We start from the raw sequence: 20,336 nt of genomic DNA on the forward strand, positions 1-20,336 counted from the left end.
CAGTGTTCCTGCATGGCTTTGACCAGCAGATGTCACTCATGCATTGCGCATGCGTGGAGTAAGTCATTATTACGAGAAAATAAGTCATAATTATGAGAAAGTATCTCATTATTATGACTTACAGAATTATATTTTTTCTCGGGCTTCCATAATATATGACCCTGTCTGTGAAAACCCAGCTAAAGTCATTTTTTTGTCATTTACTGTTTTCTACATAAAATCATCCGCCGTAAGGTAAAGAACATTCTGTGAAAATGTAACCTTGATATCTTTAATATTGACTGAGTACGGCCATTTCAAAGATTGAAATTATAGTGAAATTAATGGTTGAAATCAACTTTTGAAGCTTATCTCAAAATTAGATTTTGAGACTTTAGCCTGGATTTCAAAGACAGGGTCACATATAATAACTCAGTAACACAAGAAGACAACTTGAAAACAGCATGAATGCTCATTTTATCTATCTTCAGGATATTGGACTTGAGAGAACTGGGTTCAGCTGTGTTTGAAATAGTTTTATCTGTGTGTAGCTTGATTCAGATTTTCAGGAGATGTTATTCTCAACTATTCAGACGACAACCAGTTGAGAACAATATAGCATGATGCAAGAACAATGTGGAAAAGAATAAACATAATGTAAAGCGACAGAAATGACCGCATTTCGTCGAGGAAGAATTGTATCAAACATCCAAGGACACACATCTGATCCATCAATGTCTGATACACATCTTTTATTGTAAATTTTATTGCATTATCAAATAAAAATAAAAATGGTAACATTCTTTGTAGTGTGCATTATGTTGTTCATAATTTTGTGCGACACTTCTCTAGTGCAGTCCAGTTGACACTGGTTTTATGTATTTCGAGTTTGAAGGGACTCATGGCATCAGAAACTACAGCTATTTGAACAAACTTAAATGTGACTGAAATAACAATAAAACAGAAGAGAGAAGATCCTTCAGATTATTTATTTTGAGAACATGCAAATTCATTTATCAAGTTGAAGACGTAATTATAAGGAATGTGATAGCCATGTTGAATTCTAGAAAGTGCCATTGCCTGAATGTTTTTAGGCCACTGAAATTGAACCACTGAATCCATTTCAGATTGAAAATCTCCTCCTAATCACAGTTGATGTTGTCCTGCTGCCATAATGATAAGATCAGTCAAAGTTCAATATGGTTTGCCTGACTCTCTGTGTTCTCCATTTCATTGGTCTTTGTTTTTGTATAACAATGTCTTTTTTTCTTGTTGTGTACAGTTGTGTTACTTTCTCAACAACAGCATGGTGCAGGTATGAAGTCAGAACCGGAAGACTAATTCGCTGCTGGTTTCCTCTAGATTTTTTTTGTGGGTTTTTATAATAAACATAACGTGACGATACTTGTGAATGTTTTGTTCTTTAACATAAACTGCACACATCCAAATGTAGTTACTTACTACAAACATACATAATTTTGTTGCAAATTTTGAAGCGGTTATGTTTATTTATATGTAATTAGTAGGACAAGTTAAATCTAATCCTTGAGTGACCAGCAAAGATGTCCAGACTGTTGTCTCTCAGAGTAAAGATGCTGAGGTGGCTCCCCCTGTTGTCCAGTTGCTGATGTCCCACTTCATACTTAATGTAGATGTAAGTTTTTTTTTTTTCATTTATATGACATTGAATTATTGTCATCCTAAAATCATCTCATGAAACAGTTATAGTTTTATTGTCTGTGACCTACAGACAATATCCAGCTGTCTGATGTTGAGAGGAGCCTCATCCAACCCCTGAATCATCTAATATTGATCAGTGTGTATTCCACAATATATGTTCCTGCACAACCAGAGGCTGCAGTTTCAGGACCCTATTTCTTGTGACATCTAGCCATTTCTATTCCAATAGAGGAGACCTGATTCAAACATCAAACAAACAGATGCAAAGACTATATCCATGGAATCTATTCATTTTTATCTTTCCAGTCTTATTTTTAATGTAAGAGTTGGCGTGAACTTGAGTGTTCGAGGTGGTGTCAGTGATTTCCATTTAGCCTATTTAGCTGTTCAAGTTTATTGTGATGCTGGATGTTGTAAACTGGTAGACCTATTTGTATTCAAATTATTTTACATTTATTAACGTAAAATATATAAATACTAAATTGTAGCACAATTGTTTTACTGTTTGCCGCACTTTATGTGTGTCACACATCAGACCTGAAGCGCTGCGCTGTGACTAATGCACTTAAAACACAATTCTTTCTAAGAAAACTGAATTTCTCTCTCTCTCCTAGCGTTTCTCCCTTCATAATGCGGGGTCCGGTTTTCGGCAGGTTGCTCTCCATTTCTTCCGATCGAGGGCATCCTTGGGGGCGACATTGTCATGTTTCATGTCTTCCTTTATCCGATCCATCCATCGCTTCTTTGGTCTTCCTCGGGGTCGCTTTCCTTCCATGTTGAGACACAGGGCCCTCTTCGCTATAGACTCTTCCTCACTCCTGACTACGTGGCCATACCATCGAAGTCGCGCTTCCCTCATCTTCTCCATAATCGGTGCTACTCTCATGGTGTTTCTGACGTCTTCATTCATTACTCGGTCCCATCTGGTCAGCCCTAACGTCCACCTAAGCATCCGCATCTCCATTACATGGAGGGCCTGTTCATGCCTGTTGGTCGCAGGCCAACACTCTGCTCCATATAGGGCGACTGGACGGACGACTGTCTTATAAATCTTTGCCTTAAGATGTTTGTGCATGCTTTTATCGCAGAGGACGCCGGTGACTTGGCGCCATTTCAACCAGGCAGCGTTGACTCGCGACCTGACATCTGGGAGGCTGTCGCCATCAGCCGAAAGGGTGGAGCCGAGGTATCTGAATTGGGTGACCTTCTTCAGATCTATACCGTCGATACTGATGGTATCACTGGTCTGGGGGCACTTTCCATGTACTCCGTCTTGCCGATGTTAAGCCGTAGGCCATTCTGGTCCAGGCGGTCTTTCCACCGTTGTGTGTGGTCTTGGAGGTTTTGCCGCTCACTGTCAGCAAGGAGTATATCGTCCGCATAAAGTAGTGTCCAGGGATGTGGTGCCTGCAGATCTGCAGTCACCGCATCCATGCAGGTGATGAAGAGCAATGGTGAAAGGGCCGATCCTTGGTGTACTCCGACACTGATGGTGAACGGTGGTGATATCCCAATAGGGCAACGGACAACACTCGTAACGTTTTGATAGAGTATTTGGACCCAGTTAATATAGGCCTCGGGGACAGAGTGGAATCGGAGGGAGGCCCAGATGAGTTTGTGGGGTACACGATCGAAGGCCTTCTCTAAGTCCAGGAAGACCAAGTGGATGGACTTATTCTTTTCCCGGTGCTTTTCCATCAACAGGCGAGCAGCGTGGATAGCGTCCGTGGTTCCGTGTCCCTTGACAAAGCCGCACTGATTGGGGCTGATGTTGATAATGCCACGTAAGCGGCTGTCCAGGACGCGTTCAAAGATCTTCATGGTGTGACTCAGGAGTCGGATTGGGCGATAGTTTTTACATTCAGAGACGTCTCCCTTGCCTTTCCAAATCGGTACCGTGATGCTGGTCGTCCAGGCCTGCGGTGCCCTGATCTCTGCGATGGTCTTATTGAACAGGGCAGCAAGGATCACTGCTCCGCGATGCCCCATCAACTTCCAGACATCGACTGGGATGTCATCTGGCCCAGTAGCTTTGCTATTCTTCATTCTCTTCACAGCCTTTGTGACTTCGGCGGTGGTGACTGGAGGTACGGGTCCGTGGATGGGGTCGGGGCTATGAATCGGTGGATGTGGGGATTCCTCATTTGAGATGATGGTAAAATACTGCTCCAACGAGCAAGTATGGCGGAGGGTCGCGCAATACTAGCCCCTCAGCACTCTTGATGTGTTTCACTTGACCAATGGCTTGGGTCGATTTGTGCCTCGAATTTGCGATGCGGTAGATCATTTTCTCCCCTTCAGGTGTGCCTAATTGCTCATACAAGTCATGGTAGTACTCAGCTTTCGCCTTGGCCACTACCCGTTTCGCAGCCGACTTGTGCGTCCGATAGTTTTGGCGGTGGGCATCCAGGCGTGTGCGATGCCATAGCTTGTACGCCTGCTTCTTGGCCTTGATTGCAATCTGGACCTCCTCACCCCACCACCAGACTTGCTTATCCATGTATTGTCGCCCTGGCTTCGTTGAGCCGAGAATATCAGAGGCAGCGGCCTGTATGTGGCAGGTGATATCATTCCAGAGCCTGTCGACTGGTTGGTCGAGGTTGATGTTAAGTGATTGAAGGGCCACTTTAAGTTGTTGCTTGTGTTCGGGTAGCCTCCACCACTTGAAGTGCTCAGGGCCGGTCACTCTCATTCGGGTTTGCCGATGGAGGTTGAGTTGGAGGTCGAGGACGAGTGGGCGATGTTGGGGGCCGATGGTATCTGATGGAATCACCTTGGCATCGAGTGCCAGCTTCAGGTCACACCGTCGAATCATCCAGTAGTCGATCTGGGTTGTGTGGCCGCCACTAATGTAGGTGGCCAGGTGGCTCGGTCTCTTTCTGAAGAAGGTGTTGACGACGACGAGATCATGGGCTTCAGCGCAATCCAGGATGCGGCTTCCCTCGTCGTTACGTATGCCTAGTCCCTGGCCTCCATGAACTTGTTCGTATCCTTTGCGCTCTATACCAACGTGGCCATTAAGGTCTCCTCCGACCAGGACGTGCTCGTCTGGGGCGACCATCTGGAGGTGCGTGCCAAGGCTCTCCCAGAACTCGTCCTTCTCCTGGTCAGTGCAGCCTACTTGAGGGGCGTAGCATGAGACGACTCTGAGGATGGTTGGGCCAGAAATAATCTTGATTGAGATTAGGCGATCAGAGATGTTGTCGACTTCAGAAACGCTGTCTCGTAGTTGCTGACAGATGGCCACGGCAACTCCATTTTGACTCGACTTGACACCATGATAGATGAGCTTGTACCCTTCTCCAATATCTCTTGCTTTACTCCCTTTCCATTTGGTCTCCTGGATACACGCGATGTCGATACGTCTGGTCTTGAGAGTGTCAGCCAGTTCACGGCTACGGCCGGTGAGGGTGCCGATGTTAAGTGTGGCTAGTCGGATTCGGTGGACTATCTTCTTTGGCCTGTCCCGTCCTTGAACAGGTAGCCCTAATCCATTTCCCACGCCATCCGGGCGAAGATGACGCGCGTCTCCTAGGGGACGCCCAGCTTGATCGGGTAGTAATTGGTTTGCTGCTGCCATTGATGCGACCAAGGATACCCAGCCGATGTGTCGCATCACCTGTCGCTGGGACCAGAGCCACCGTTAGCCGAGTACCCAAGGGTCCTCGTGTAACAGAGTAAAGAAAGGAAAAACAGAAACTAAATGTGAAGTGTGTCAAAATGCTTGTTTTAGTTATAAAATATTTGTTCTTGTTAAATTAACTTTGTTCATAGGTTATTTAAATAATGCATCTTGGAAAAAGGGAGACACCTACAGGCAAGAAGGGTGTACTAAGGGTTGAATCAGCCACCTTCTCAGTTCATGTGAGCTGTTGAGAAGGATGGTAGGTAAAAGAAAGTCTCTGGTCGATCGGTCAAGAAAATATTGGAAGATATTGTTTTAGAAAAAATAAAGTCAATTGCATTTGTCTAGAAATGTATTTGAGAGAACTTTATTCCGTATTTCCTGTTTAGAATAGTAAATCAGTGTGTAGCAGGGTCTTACGTGCCTTACAGGTGGTTGTGCACGCCACGTGCTAATGGCGCCTGCTTTTTATCTCATTTGGTATATTTGTTTGATTATTTTATTATTTTCTGACAGTTTTATGACCGGACCAGCAGTATTTATTGTCTGTTTGGTGCTCTTCGTGTCTTTTCCAGGTACGATGTATTACTTTTCTTCTGTGCAAGTTTTGTTCTATATTCATGAAAGAAAGAGAAGAGACTGAGTCATATTCGTATGTAACAAAAAGTGTTTAAGTATTCAGTTCATGTGAGCTGTTGAGAAGGATGTTTTATGACCGGACCAGCAGTATTTATTGTCTGTTTGGTGCTCTTCGTGTCTTTTCCAGATTTCCTCAGTTGCAGTAAACACTAAAGTGAATGTGCTCAGCAAAACTGCTTTCGCGTGGTCATTATTGAAATAAAAGAACACACGAATCAAGAGGGGTTACAATGGTGCCGTGAATCCGTTCATGATCGACGCGACGCTGAGGGTGTGACTACATCGGAGTGAGGCACGGGTTAGAAGAGTGCTGAGAGGCCGTTTATGATCAACACAACGCAGATTGTCGAGGGACCAACGAGACCGGAGCAGACGGAGTCGTCATGATTTTCGGGTTCACGTGAAGCAGATCATCGAGGGACTGACGAGGGAGGAGTGCAGCAGAAACGTCGTGGGATTCGGATGGACAATTTGCCTGTTGTCACCGATTTGAAAACTTTCTTTTTTCAATGAACTTTCGAGCAACGGGAAAATCGATGGACAGCAGCTAAGTGACTGTTATCGACAGAGTTTTTTCTGATTTACTTTTAGTGCCTTATTTAAGTGTTAGGGGTATCCTGAAAATGGCTGAGGGTGGTGCAGATAGCTTGTTGTTTGGGGTTGGACGGGGAAAATACTTGATGCAGTTTTCTAGTACAAAATTAGGACAGGGTGAAGAAAATTCAAGGACCAGTGACCATAAAGCAAAGGAGAATTACATGATTCATGATGTCAACCAAACTTTCCCTGTCACGTCTACTCCCAGACCAGATAAAATAGGGATGTCTAGCGATCGTGACGTCAGTGATCTTGGCGTCTTAGTTGAAGAATTGGGTCGAAAAATCGGCGAATCAGTTACTGCTAGACTTTTGTCAGAGGGTGGATTCGCTGGGACTAGCAATAAAACCAGCACCACGAGTTCTCAATGTGCTAATCTCGATTTATCTCAGTTGAATGTCATCTTGAAGTCAGATGAAAAAGAACCTCCTGTGTTTAGGGGAGACAATCTGGGTAGATGTGATGTTCAAGAATGGGTTGACATGATGCAGCTCTACCTACAAAAGAGAAATGTCAATATCCCCGATCAAGCAGATGAAATAATCGGTCACCTTATGGGTAGGGCAAGAGATGTTGTAAAAGTAACTCTGCGCAGTAACCCTACGCTAGACTGCAAAGCACACCCTGAGTTAATATACAGCATACTTAAACAACATTTCAGTAATGTGTCCTATTCCAGTATGCCACTTGCTGATTTTTACAGCACATTACCTAGACAGGGTGAGAACCCTGTTGACTACTGGCTACGTCTAAATAAGGCAGCAGACATTGCTGACGAGTGTCTCAAAGCTCAGGGTAGGTGTATGGACAATTTGAATTCTGAAGTTGCAATGATGTTTGTACGCAATTGTCCAGACACTGATTTGGCGCGTACATTTAAAGTGCGACCGTTAGAAAATTGGACTGCAAAGGACGTTCAGGAGCTCTTAGACAGTTTCCAACGTGACAGTAAATTGAGAGCAAGTACAAATGAATACGATCGGTCAAAAGCACAGATTGCAATGCACAGTTGTGAACGCGTTAATGTTGGTCCTGAGTCTTTGCTAACGTGTTTTAAGCAGGGAACCAGCGGATCTCACGAATCGAAACCAGATGCAAAAGACGAGTCTAGTTTGAATCGGATGGCTGATATGCTGGCTCAACTGATCGACGTTTTGAAGAAGAGGAGGAGAGTAATTCTGATTGTGTGTCTGCAGGAGAACACGAGGAAAGACTACAGTTGGACAGAGGGGCTGTAAGATTTGTGGTGATACATCTCACACTACAATTGACCATTGCAGAAATGATCACTTGTGCTTCAGATGTCATGTCGCTGGCCACTCCAAGCGTGACTGTACAAAGACATTCCCTAATTCACGTTCTGCTTCAGATTCATCTGGCGGTCAGGGAAACTGAGTCGCCTGCACTCGGAGAGGGGGAGTGTGGGTGTTTCTGAAAATTCCCTCGAGGTGGATACTGATTTTGAAGCTTTGTTTCTCTCCTTTAAGAATACTTTTCCTGACTCTCAGAAAGTCATCTTTCAGAATACACAACGCATCGCTTGCTCAGATACACTTTTCTACACACCTGTACTTATTAATGACTCACTCACTGTTAATGCCATGTTAGACACCGGCTCTATGGCCTGTACCCTGAGTGATTCAGTAGTCATTAAGCTGAGGGAAAATGGTGTCTTGGATACTGTCAGGGAGGAAAAAACTGATGTCATCATAATAGGATGCGGTGGCAAACGAGTGTTTCCTAAGGGTATGTTTGAACTGAAACTGGTTGTTTATGGCTGTGATGTTATTGTCCCATGCCTTGTTGTTCCAGGACAAATTGATGACCTCATTTTAGGGACAAACGTCATTAAGCATCTTGTCCACAGACTGAAGGATTCCGACAGATATTGGGAACTGATCTCGCCCAGTGGACCCAATTTGGAGGGTGATGAGTTTTGTCGATGCTGTCTGGTGTACATCGATGGAGGGGTGAAACAGTTCCGGATGTTGTCGGTACAGTGAAACTCAACCATGCAGTCACACTTTCGCCTGGCCAAGAACATCTTGTTTGGGGCAAACTACCCGCTAAGTCATGTGGTCAACCGGGCAGTACTGTTATGGTGGAACCGTCTAGACTCCGTTCTGCCTCTAGAAAAGTTTTAGTGGGTCGTGTTGTTTCTCCTCTTTGGGGCGATGGTTGGATACCACTAAAGTTGATCAATCCTAGCGACAAGCCGGTAACTCTGAGGCGAAACACGAAAGTAGCCGACGTTTACCCTTGTATTGCGTTAGAGGATGTGTGCGAAACAGGACCTGAGTCTACACTACAGTCAAGCGTTCAGCAGTCAGCAACTGAACCAGATATATCTGATACTCTAAGCAACAGACTTCAGAAATGTGGTTTGGAGACCGTTGACTTAAAAACGTGTGAAGTTTCAGATTTTTGGAAGGCAAAGCTGTGTGATTTAGTGCTTGAATATGAGTCAATTTTTTCCAGACATTCTCTTGACTGTGGCGAAATCAAGGACTTTGTACACAGAATTCGTCTGTTTGATGAGAGACCGTTTCGCTTACCTTTTAGGCGAGTTCCCCCATCGCAGTACCAGAAGTTGCGTGTCGCTCTGAATGAAATGGAAGAGAGGGGTATAATACGAAGTCCGTTAGCTTAATTTGCATCGCCTTTGGTTTTGTGCTGGAAAAAGAATGGCGAATTGCGGATTTGCACGGACTTCCGTTGGCTTAACGCGCGTACCGTGAAAGATGCGCACCCTTTGCCTCATCAAGAGGATTGTCTTGCGGCGCTCGGTGGCAATTCATTGTTCAGTACTATGGATTTGACTTCCGGTTTTTATAATATCCCACTGCATGAAGATGACAAAAGTACACAGCATTTACTACGCGGTAGGGTTGCACGAATATAACAGGCTACCTCAAGGCCTTTGTAACTCGCCTGCAAGTTTCATGAGGATGATGACTAGGATCTTTGGTGACCAAAACTTCTTGTCGCTGTTGTGCTACCTGGATGATTTAATGGTCTTCGCACCTAATGAAGAAGTTGCACTGCAAAGGCTTGTAATGGTTTTTGGAATGTTGAAAAAGCACAATTTGAAATTGTCACCGAAAAAATGTCACTTTTAAGACGTTCTGTAAAATTTCTTGGTCATTTGATCTCGGAGGAAGGCGTGTCTACAGACCCGGAAAAGTCGAAGCAATTGCTAAAATCACTTCTGCAGATTTGATGTGCCCTGATGGTGTCACCCCGTCTGTTAAGAAAATCCAATCCTTTCTCGGTCTCATTATGTGGTACCAACGGTTCATTGAGAATTGTTCGTCCCTTGCACGACCACTTTTGCTTTGACTAGTGGAGTTAAGGGCGCCAGAGGTGTGGGCGCAGAGGGGCTCCTACGTCCAGAAAGCTAACTTCTGATGATTGGTCTCCAGCTTGCGAGGCGGCTTTGTCTGCACTGAAAGAAGCCCTTCTCTCTAATGTAGTCCTTGCACACCCTGATTTTTCCAGACCCTTTATTCTTGCCACCGATGCTTCATCCGAAGGGTTGGGTGCTGTGCTTCGCAACTGAGTCCTGGTGAAAACAGGGCTCGACCCATTGCGTCATGAGTAAGTCACTGTCCAGAGCACAAGCCAGATATCCAGCACATCGTCTTGAATTCCTTGCGCTTAAGTGGGCAGTATGTGATAAATTTAGCCACTGGCTAAAAGGACATCGGTTCACGGCTTGGACGGATAATAATCCCTTGACGCACATTTTGACTAAACCTAGGCTCGATGCCTGTGAACAAAGGTGGGTGGCTAAACTGGCTGCTTTTGAGTTCGACATCAAATATGTTCCTGGGTCGAAGAATACTATAGCTGATGCTTTGAGCAGGCAACCTTTTGTTGACAGTCGAGTTAGTCATCGCATAGTCAGGGAGCCCTATGAAAAGCTGATAGCGGAGTCAAGGGACCATACCTGTGCAGCTGTCCAGGATGTTTTCAGATTGTCCAACGCCAGTCAGCAAGTGGTCGGCAGAGCGGAGGCGGGTGCTTGTGATCGGATGGGGGTCAACTTCGATGCAGATGAGCCAGGAAGTTTTTCAAGTGATGGAGTGGCTGCTGTTTTTTCTAATCACCTTTCTTGGGAAGAAGGAATGAGAGTGCGGACTATTCCTCTGGCTGGATTTGTCCAGCAGGTAACAGATGCTGGATTTGAGGCTCTTCCTTCATATTCTCGCCAAGACCTGAGAGACAGACAACTTCAGGATGAACACTTGCAGAGGGTGATGTTCTACGTTGACCGTAAACGCAGGCCCTCGAGACGTGAGCGTCTGGGGGAGCCCAGTGCTGTACGGAAGTTTTTAAAGCAGTGGGACAAGCTATCTTTGGTTGATGGTGTCCTGTATCATATTTCAAAAGATCCTCTGACACGTCACAAGCGGTTCCAATATGTAGTGCCTTCATCTCTCAAAACTGAAGTATTGAGAGGATGTCATGATGAGGCTGGACACCAAGGCCAGTATCGTACTCTCCACCTTTCTCGCCAGTGTTTCTACTGGACAGGCCTCGAACAAGATGTTCGCGAGTATGTGACAATATGTGGTCGTTGTGTGCTTGCGAAGACGCCAGAGCCGGAGGGACGAGCTCTATTGGAGAGTGTTAAAACTTCTGCTCCACTTGAGTTAGTCTGCGTTGATTTCTGGACAGCTGAGGATTCACAGAATAAGTCAGTTGATGTGTTAGTGGTCACTGACCATTTTACCAAGCTTGCCCATGCTTTCCGTTGTCCAGACCAGACTGCTAGGTCAGTGGCAAAGAAGCTCTGGGATAACTATTTCTGTTACTATGGTTTCCCAGAGCGCATTCATTCTGATCAAGGTGCCAATTTCTGTAGCGAGCTGATCAGACACTTGCTCGAGTTCTCTGGGATTAAGAAGTCGCAAACAACCCCATATCATCCCATGGGGAATGGTGCCGTTGAGAGATTTAATCGGACACTGGGAAATATGATCAGAGCCCTTGAGCCACGACCAAAGCATGACTGGCCTCAGATGCTTCATACGTTGACGTTTTTGTACAATTGTACTGCGCACGAAACTACGGGGTTTCCTCCTTCTATCTAATGTTTGGTCGTACCCCAAGATTACCAATTGATGTCATTTTTCAGAGCGTGCTGAAGGATGATCTGAATGTCTCTCTCCCCAAGTATGTAGAGTCTCTGAACAGGGATTTGAAGGATGCTCTCGCTGTTGCGAAGGCTAATGCTTCTAAAGAACAGTCTCATCAAGCCCGCATGTACGATCGTAGAAATAAGGGTGTGAATATTGAAGTTGGTGATCGAGTTCTTTTAGCTAACAAAAGTGAGCGCTGCAAACGCAAACTTTCAGACAAGTGGGAAAGTGTGGTGTATACTGTGGTTGATCGTGATCCTGAGACCCACATTTACAAGATTAAACACCCCGTTTCTGGTCAACTCAAAGTGGTACACAGGAATCTACTTCTGTGTGTCAATTTCCTCCCTTTGTGTGACATTGTAGGGACTAACGATGATGAGAGTGTGTTTTTGGTAGATGATGGTGTTTCTGATGAATGTTCTGTAACTTCTGATGAATCAACAACTAATGGTGAACGTCCTGACATAGCTGACCATGTGGCTGACAATAGTCTACGAATGGACGAGTTATGTGAGGCTCATGATTCAGTCGAGGTTGTTGGTGTACCACCACGAAGTGTGGTTTCTGAAGATGCTCTTTTGGACCCTTTGGTCCTTCAGGAAAGTCCTGAAATGACTAATGTTTCTAACCCTGATCTCGCTGTTTATGGTGTTGCGAATGGTACAGAGTTACCGGGCCGTAGATCAAGGTTTGGCAGATTACTGAAACCAGTAAATCGTCTTATTTCTTCCATGAATCAACAGACTTTGTTTCATTCAAGTAAGCAAACTCTTGGAAAATGGTTTATTTCAGTTCTTAGTTTGAAACATTGGTAAGGATGGTAGGTAAAAGAAAGTCTCTGGTCGATCGGTCAAGAAAATATTGGAAGATATTGTTTTAGACAAAAATAAAGTCAATTGCATTTGTCTAGAAATGTATTTGAGAGAACTTTATTCCGTATTTCCTGTTTAGAATAGTAAATCAGTGTGTAGCAGGGTCTTACGTGCCTTACAGGTGGTTGTGCACGCCACGTGCTAATGGCGTCTGCTTTTTATCTCATTTGGTATATTTGTTTGATTATTTTATTATTTTCTGACAGTTTTATGACCGGACCAGCAGTATTTATTGTCTGTTTGGTGCTCTTCGTGTCTTTTCCAGGTACGATGTATTACTTTTCTTCTGTGCAAGTTTTGTTCTATATTCATGAAAGAAAGAGAAGAGACTGAGTCATATTCGTATGTAACAAAAAGTGTTTAAGTATTCAGTTCATGTGAGCTGTTGAGAAGGATGTTTTATGACCCGACCAGCAGTATTTATTGTCTGTTTGGTGCTCTTCGTGTCTTTTCCAGATTTCCTCAGTTGCAGTAAACACTAAAGTGAATGTGCTCAGCAAAACTGCTTTTGCGTGGTCATTATTGAAATAAAAGAACACACGAATCAAGAGGGGTTACACTCGTTTCCAGCCGACGCCACTTGGAGGAGGTGGTTGGCTTTTGTCGGAATTTAAAACTGAATTTAAAACCATAATATATTTAAATAAATTAGGTTAAATATTTACATTTTACATCAAAGCTGACAGACAATTGTATACATGCATATTTTATCATTCATTCACAGGGAATAAAACCCTGTCACAAAGGCAGATGGACAACATCATGCCAAGGAAAAGAGAATGGAAGAATGGAAGAATGTATTTTAAGGGTTTCTTAAACAGTGATCTAAACTGATAAGAGAGAGCATGTCTTGATCACTACAGGGTTCATAAAATCATGTGACACACGGGCTTTTCCAGTTAAACTCAAGAGTTAATAATTCCAGTGTAAGGATACATATAAAATAAATAGCAATACATATATCTGTTTTTCATGTTTATATTTACTTTTGTATTTTGTTTACACTAATGTTTATATTTACATTTTTGTTTGTTTAAACCAACTTAAAAGCATTTCATTCCATTAAGTTCACAAGTAGAAGTGTTTATTTTTTATTTTTTCAGATCACCTGACAACATTGATGACTTTTCAATGGATGTGTTAACTTTTCTTCTGCCACCTCTTCTTACTACACCTGAATCAACCATCCCTGCAAACCTGCCAGTTTGGTCTGAGCATTTCTTTAACCGATCATTATTTTATGTCAGATGTCATGCCGGTGTCGTGCAGTAGATGGTGGTGTGGACCTTTTAAGTGGGTTTGCCAACCACCATTAAAAGGAAAAGAAGACAAATGTGCAGTGCTGCCAGCTTGGGGAGTTTGACACCAAATTTAATGACTTTCTCATTGTTGCTGTGACTATTATGAATTATTTGTGACAAGGAGCTATCTTAGCGACATTTAAGTATATTTGGCGATTTATTTTTATTTATTTATTTTTGTGGTCAACAAACACATCTCAGATCATTTCATTATCACTTTTAATCTACATCTACCTTCACACCTCTGCCAGTTTCATTTAGACAATACTTAAGGTCTCTTATTCTTCTCGACTTTGCACTGTGCATCTTCCCACCCCCACACATTTCTTATCATTAGATGTGAACTGTGCCATGAATATGTTGTTTTCTACCATGACTACCTGCCTAGACACTATCTGTCCTCTTTTCTCCAGCATGTGCTACTCACCCCAAGTCTTCCGTGAGCACCAGACTAACCTCAGTCAGGGCAGCAAAGAGAAAATGGCACAAATCAAAAAGACTGAGCTGATCTCAGTAGGTATCAGTCACAGCTACAGCTGACCATCTTCTCACCTCCTTCTCTCCGCTTACAGAAGATGAAGTCTCTAAACCTATCCTCTCCAGCCACCCTACCATCTGTCCTCCAGATTCAATCCCCTCAGATCTCCTGCACTTCTGGCTTCACTCACACATCATCAACACATCTCTTCTCGCAGGCATTCAAGCAGGCAGTTTGGGTAACCCCCCTGCTCATAAAACTTATAATAGACACCTCACTTGTTGAGAGCTACAGGCCCGTCTCTCTCCTCTCTTTCATAGCAAAATCACTTGAACACATTGCTTTCACCCAAGTGTCTTCCTTCCTCTCACAGAACAACCAGTTGGGGAAGAACCAGTCAGGATTTAAAAGTGGCCATTCAACTGAAACCACCTTGCTGTGAGTCACTGGATCGTTACAGAGTGCAAGAGCTGAGTCCAAATCATCAGTTCTCATTCTGCTAGATTTATCTGCTGGATTTGACACTGTTAATCATCAAATCCTTCTGTCCATCCTCTCATCACTGTGCGTCACCAGTCCAGAACTGCACTTCACTGGTTTGAGTCTTACCTTACAGGTAGGTCCTTCAAGGTTGCTTCAGGTATACAAATTACATCAGTTAGATTCCTGGCCGAACTCAATGGGGTTCCTCAGGGATCAGTTCTCGGACCCCTCCACTTCTCCATATACACTGCCTAATTGGAACACATCACATGGTCACATGGTTTTTCCTACTATTGCTATGCTGCTGACACTCAGCTCTACCTCTCATTTCAGCCAGATGATCCAACGGTACCTGTTTGGATCTCAGGCTGCCTGACGGAAATCTTGGCATGAATGAAAGAGCATCACCTGCAGCTGAACCTGTCAAAGACTGAGCTTCTCATCTTCTCAGCCACCCTATCAGTACAGCACCAGTTTACCATCCAACTGGGCTCATCAACGATAACCCCATCGAGTTCGGCCAGGAACCTTGGTGTGATCCTTGATGATCAGCTGATCTTTAAAGAGGTTTCTCTTGCAGGTTTGCACTACACAACATCAGGAAGATCAGACCCTTCCTAAAAGAACATGCAACACAGCTTCTCATACAGGCTTGTCAAGTCATTAAGTAATAAACATGAATCAATATAAATGAACATATATTTAGTTTTTATGAACATGGAGAATTAAGGAGTTATAAAGTTACAGTATTACAGTACAGAATTTTTAACAAAGAATCATAATATATGGCAAGAAAATCTATATTGCATATTGAGTGTTTTGTATATTGAAAGGGTAAGAATGTGATTTATGTGATTTTATAAGTTTTTCTTGACCGTAAAGCATATTTTATTGGAATGTCCTGCTTAAATTGATATCAGGCAATGCTTTTCTAACAGGAATTATATTAATGGATTTTTTTAAGTTTATCCTAGGAAAATATTAGAATATTAAACTGAGAGATATTATTTAACTGTTATTATTTTATATATTTATTTTCATTTGTTTGTAGAGATAATATTGTTAAATTATCGTGTGCAATTCATTGAAATATTATGATTATTTTAAGTTTTTACTCATTTATCATGAATTTAGCCTGATATGGCATTAAATAATAGATACATTTAAGTGTACATTTATTCATTTAGCAGACGTGTTTATCTAATGTGACTTACAAATGAAGAATACAACAAACAATTAATCATAAAGAGGCAAATACTGTATATACAAATGAAAAACATTGTTTAGAATAGTACAAGCATGTGGATAGAAAGATAAATAAAGATTGATAAACAAAATTAATTTAAATAATAGATTAATTAATAGCTTGTTGTTTGTTGATTTGAAGTGAATCATGTGTTGTAGGCAGCGTTTTAACCCTGGAGTGAGTGAGAAGGAAGCAGCAGGTCAGTGTTTTTCACACATTAATGCATGTCGTTTCCCCGGCATGTTTCAGTAGAAAATACACAATGAAAAACTGTGCTTATAAATAAAATTACATGAAATGTTCATTTGTTCCAGGAGCAAAACGTATGACATGATCCAGTACTATCAGAACCAGATCCCCTACTGAAGGCCAGAGAAACCTGAGTGTGTGTGTTTCTCTTACTCTCTTAATGCTAAATTGCACTGCTGTCTCGGTCTGGTGTGTTTGTGCACTTTATACACCTGAAATGTTTGCATGGATTTCTACGCACTGATATCAGCACTTATGAGACGTTTTCTGCACACGTCACACTGTCTGCTGCATGATGGGTTCAACTGTAAACATTACAAAATCACTTTTGTGCCATTTTGATTTGTATTTGATGTGATTTTATTGTCAGTCTTAAATAATTTCCAGATAAATCATGTAGTCTGTAAACTACAGCAGATGTGTTTATGGACATGAACGGCCTGGACTGCGGACAAATGTCATATTTCAGAGGTGACGAATTTACACATTAACGCACAAACTAACAAAACTCAGCATTTGATTATATTTATTATGATGTAATGGAGGACAGATGTTTGAAAAGTGTTTGGTATTTCTCGGCAGTGTTCACAGCTCTGAATATGTTTTCATATTTCTGAATCACTGCTTGTTTTGCAGTATATGACTGTTTATTGATCAATTGCTTGTACAGTGAGACTAATCTTTGTTTGCTCATTTGTTAGCATCAATTTTATGGCCCTCTTTCTATTCTATTCTATTATTTATTCTGTGTGTGATATTTAATAAATGCCCACAGTAGTTGCCTGTACATCTCTGTAATGCTTATTTACTGACATGTGATAATATTACATTTAATGTAAAAATGAGTGAGTCTATAATTTCAATGCATTCAGTGTCAAACTCGTTTGAGTTCCACAATCACTTCTTTTAATCAGTCGATGTGAACAGATCTTAGAATGTGAGACTCCTTAAAGTTGAGAGTTCAGTGCATTCGGTGTCAGCAGTTTATCTGTTGTTTTATTCACTGGAATTTATTCTTATTGTCTGAATTTTCTCATTTATCCAGGTGGTCATTAAATTGTTTAGTTGAATTATTGTTTTCAGCTGTTGCTCAAAGAGCTTCATCTGAAATAATGAAGTGAAGATTCCGGATGAAATGGAAAAATACTACGAGACTTGCACCAGCTGCATGTTTTTATATAATTTGTCTGTTATCTTCGGTTCACTGTTCTTTTGTTAAACCCTGTTTATATCATATAAACTTTGTCAAACAGTTGATGATAAAGAAACAATCTGGCAACATCACATATTTCCTGAGGAAAGGATGAATTGGTTTTAACACGTTACAATAACATTGCATTTGTTAACATTCGTTTTTAATATAAACTAACAATGATAAATACTTCTAAAAAATTTACTAAACTTAGTTAATTTTAACATTTACTAATACATGATTAAAATCAAAAATAGTTTCTGTTAATATTATCAAATGAAAGGTGAGCTACCATGAATTAACAATGAACAGATGTATTTTATTAACTAACATGAACAAAGATTAATAAATACCACCATAAATGTATTGCTCATTATTAATATTTTTAATGCATGAATGGGAACTTACAGTGAAGTGTTACTGTGTTTTTTCTTTCTTTCAGTGTTTCCTTGTACAATAATCTAAATCTAAATGTACAAGCGAGAGCATGTCATGCGCACAACACTTAAGTCTTTTCCAGGTAAACTCATTAGTTAATAATCCAGTGTAATGATATACTTACCAAAAACAGTAATGCTTTTCTCTGTTTCTTGCTTTTGTTTGCCTTTGCATTTTTTTTTTTTTACTCTGACTTTTTTATATTAAGTTTGGAAGCCCAACTTTTTACTTAAGTTACTGTATTTGTAGCTTGTTTGAATCAACTGCATGTTTTCATATGATTTCAATTGACAGGATCTGTTAATGCCGCATATTTTACCTTCTCTGTTCCTTTTTTTTACACCCCCGTTTATTTCATTTTTATCAAATAGAAGATAACAAAGGGGGAAAAAAAGAGCAATATCTCATATTTCTCCATGAAAGTACTGTTGTTAGTTGACCAAAAATAATAAATGTGCATTTATTTATTTATTTCAATGTTTGGAGAACGTCACATCCTTTTGCTTCAAAGGAAATGGAAACAATTTTATTGTCGGACTGGATGTTGTTTAACTTTCTCGCACATTCTCAGATGGCGTGCGGTCACGAATGACTGTGCTTCTGTTCAGCTGCAGATCTTGCTGTTGTATATGCACGCACTCATACTACTGCGTTACTGCGGTTGTATATGGCTGTGACTGACTGAAACTTCTAGATAGATAACTTCTGTGCCTCAGCTCATAACATGTTTGAACAGCAGTCAGTGTTTAAAGTAAGCAATTTCCTAATGCTATGTGATGTTCAACACTGTTTACTGGAAAATATACTAAAAAATATAAAAGATCCCCCTCCATCCACTTCCTGTTACCATCTCCCTTCACTCAGCTCACTCAGAATGGTCAATAGCATAATATAATGTTCTACATGAATTCAAGTGATATTTACAGTTATGTTTGGTATCATTTGAATAGTCTCAGGGTGTCTGGTTCAATGGTCTCAATTTTACAAGTAGACTAAAAGTTATTAGAGATTCTAAGAGTTTAGAGATACAGTGGTGTGAAAAAGTGTTGGCCTCCTTCCTGATTTTGAAATTTTTTGCATGTTTGTCACACTTTAATGTTTCAGATCATCAAACAAATTTAAATATTAATCAAAGATAACACAAGTAAACACAACATGCAGTTTTTAAATGAAGTTTTTTATTTTGAAGCAAAAACAAAATCCAAACCCATATGGACCTGTGTGAAAAAGTGCTTGCCCCCTCCTATTAAATCATGAAAGAACTGTGATTAACCACATTATTTTAGAAAGCCAAGTTAAATTTCACTAGCCAAACCCAGGCCTGATTACTGCCAGACCTGTTGAATCAAGAAATCACTGAAATAGAACCTGTCTGACAAAGTGAAGCATGCTTAAAGAGCAACACATCATTCCGTGATCTTAAGAAATTCATAAACAGATGAGAAACAACATAGTTTACATGTATCAGTCTGGAAAGGGTTATAAAACCATTTCTAAGGCTTTGGGACTCCAGCAAACCATGGTCAGAGCCATTATCCACAAATGAAGAAAACTTGGAACAGTGGTGCACCTTCCCAGGAGTGTCCGGCCTACCAAAATTACTCCAAGAGCACAAAGACGACTCATCTAGGAGGTCATAAGTACCCAGAACAACATCTAAAGAACTGCAGGCCTCACTTGCCTCAATTAAGGTCAGTGTTCATGATTCAACAATAAGAAAGAGACTGGGCAAAAACAGCATCCATGGGAGAGTTCCAAGGCAAAAGCCATTGCTGACCGAAAAGAACACAAAGGCTCGTCTCACATTTGCCAAAAAATATCTTGCTTATCCCCAAGACTTTTGGAAAAATATTCTGTGGAGTGATGCGACAAAAGTTGAACTTTTTGGAAGGTGTGTGTCCCGTTACATCTGACGTAAAACCAACACAGCATTTCATAAAAAGAACATCATACCAACAGTCAAACATGGTGGGCCAGTTATTAGGTTTAGGGGGCAAGCATTTTTTCACACAGGGTCTTGTGGGTTTGGATTTTGTTTTCCCTTCATAATAAAAAACTTAATTTAAAAACTGCATGTTGTGTTTACTTGTGTTATCTTTGATTTAATATTTAAATTAGTTTGATGATCTGAAACATTAAAGTGTGAAAAACATGCAAAAAAATAAAAAATCAGGAAGGGGGCCAACACTTTTTCACACCACTGTATTTTACTCACTGTAGAGTGTGTGCCATTTCCCAGCAAATTACCATCTGTCTAATTATTGGTGTCTTGGTCTGAGGTACTTAAAGAGATAGTTCACCAAAAAAATTAAATTCTGTCATTAATCATCAGGGGTTCAACCGTAATTTTACAACGCTACGAGAAGAATTGTTGAATAAAGTCGTTATTTTTGTTTTCTTTGCGCACAAA

General features: G+C 41.3%; 1 protein-coding gene across 1 annotated transcript; it reads right to left on the reverse strand.

The window, feature by feature from the left end:
- Window positions 1-3,799: 3,799 nt before the first annotated feature.
- LOC131545305 (craniofacial development protein 2-like) lies at window positions 3,800-5,239 on the reverse strand. Its single transcript, XM_058783985.1, has one exon. The coding sequence runs from the start codon at window positions 5,237-5,239 to the stop codon at window positions 3,800-3,802; it is 1,440 nt and encodes a 479-aa protein (XP_058639968.1).
- Between the last annotated feature and the right edge of the window lie 15,097 nt (window positions 5,240-20,336).

The sequence above is a fragment of the Onychostoma macrolepis genome, chromosome 08, assembly GCF_012432095.1.
Source record: "Onychostoma macrolepis isolate SWU-2019 chromosome 08, ASM1243209v1, whole genome shotgun sequence".
Lineage (NCBI taxonomy): Eukaryota > Metazoa > Chordata > Actinopteri > Cypriniformes > Cyprinidae > Onychostoma > Onychostoma macrolepis.

Coding starts and splice junctions, on each gene's coding strand:
- LOC131545305 (XM_058783985.1), bottom strand. CDS start 5,239: ATGGCAGCAGCAAACCAATTACTACCCGATCAAGCTGGGCGTCCCCTA.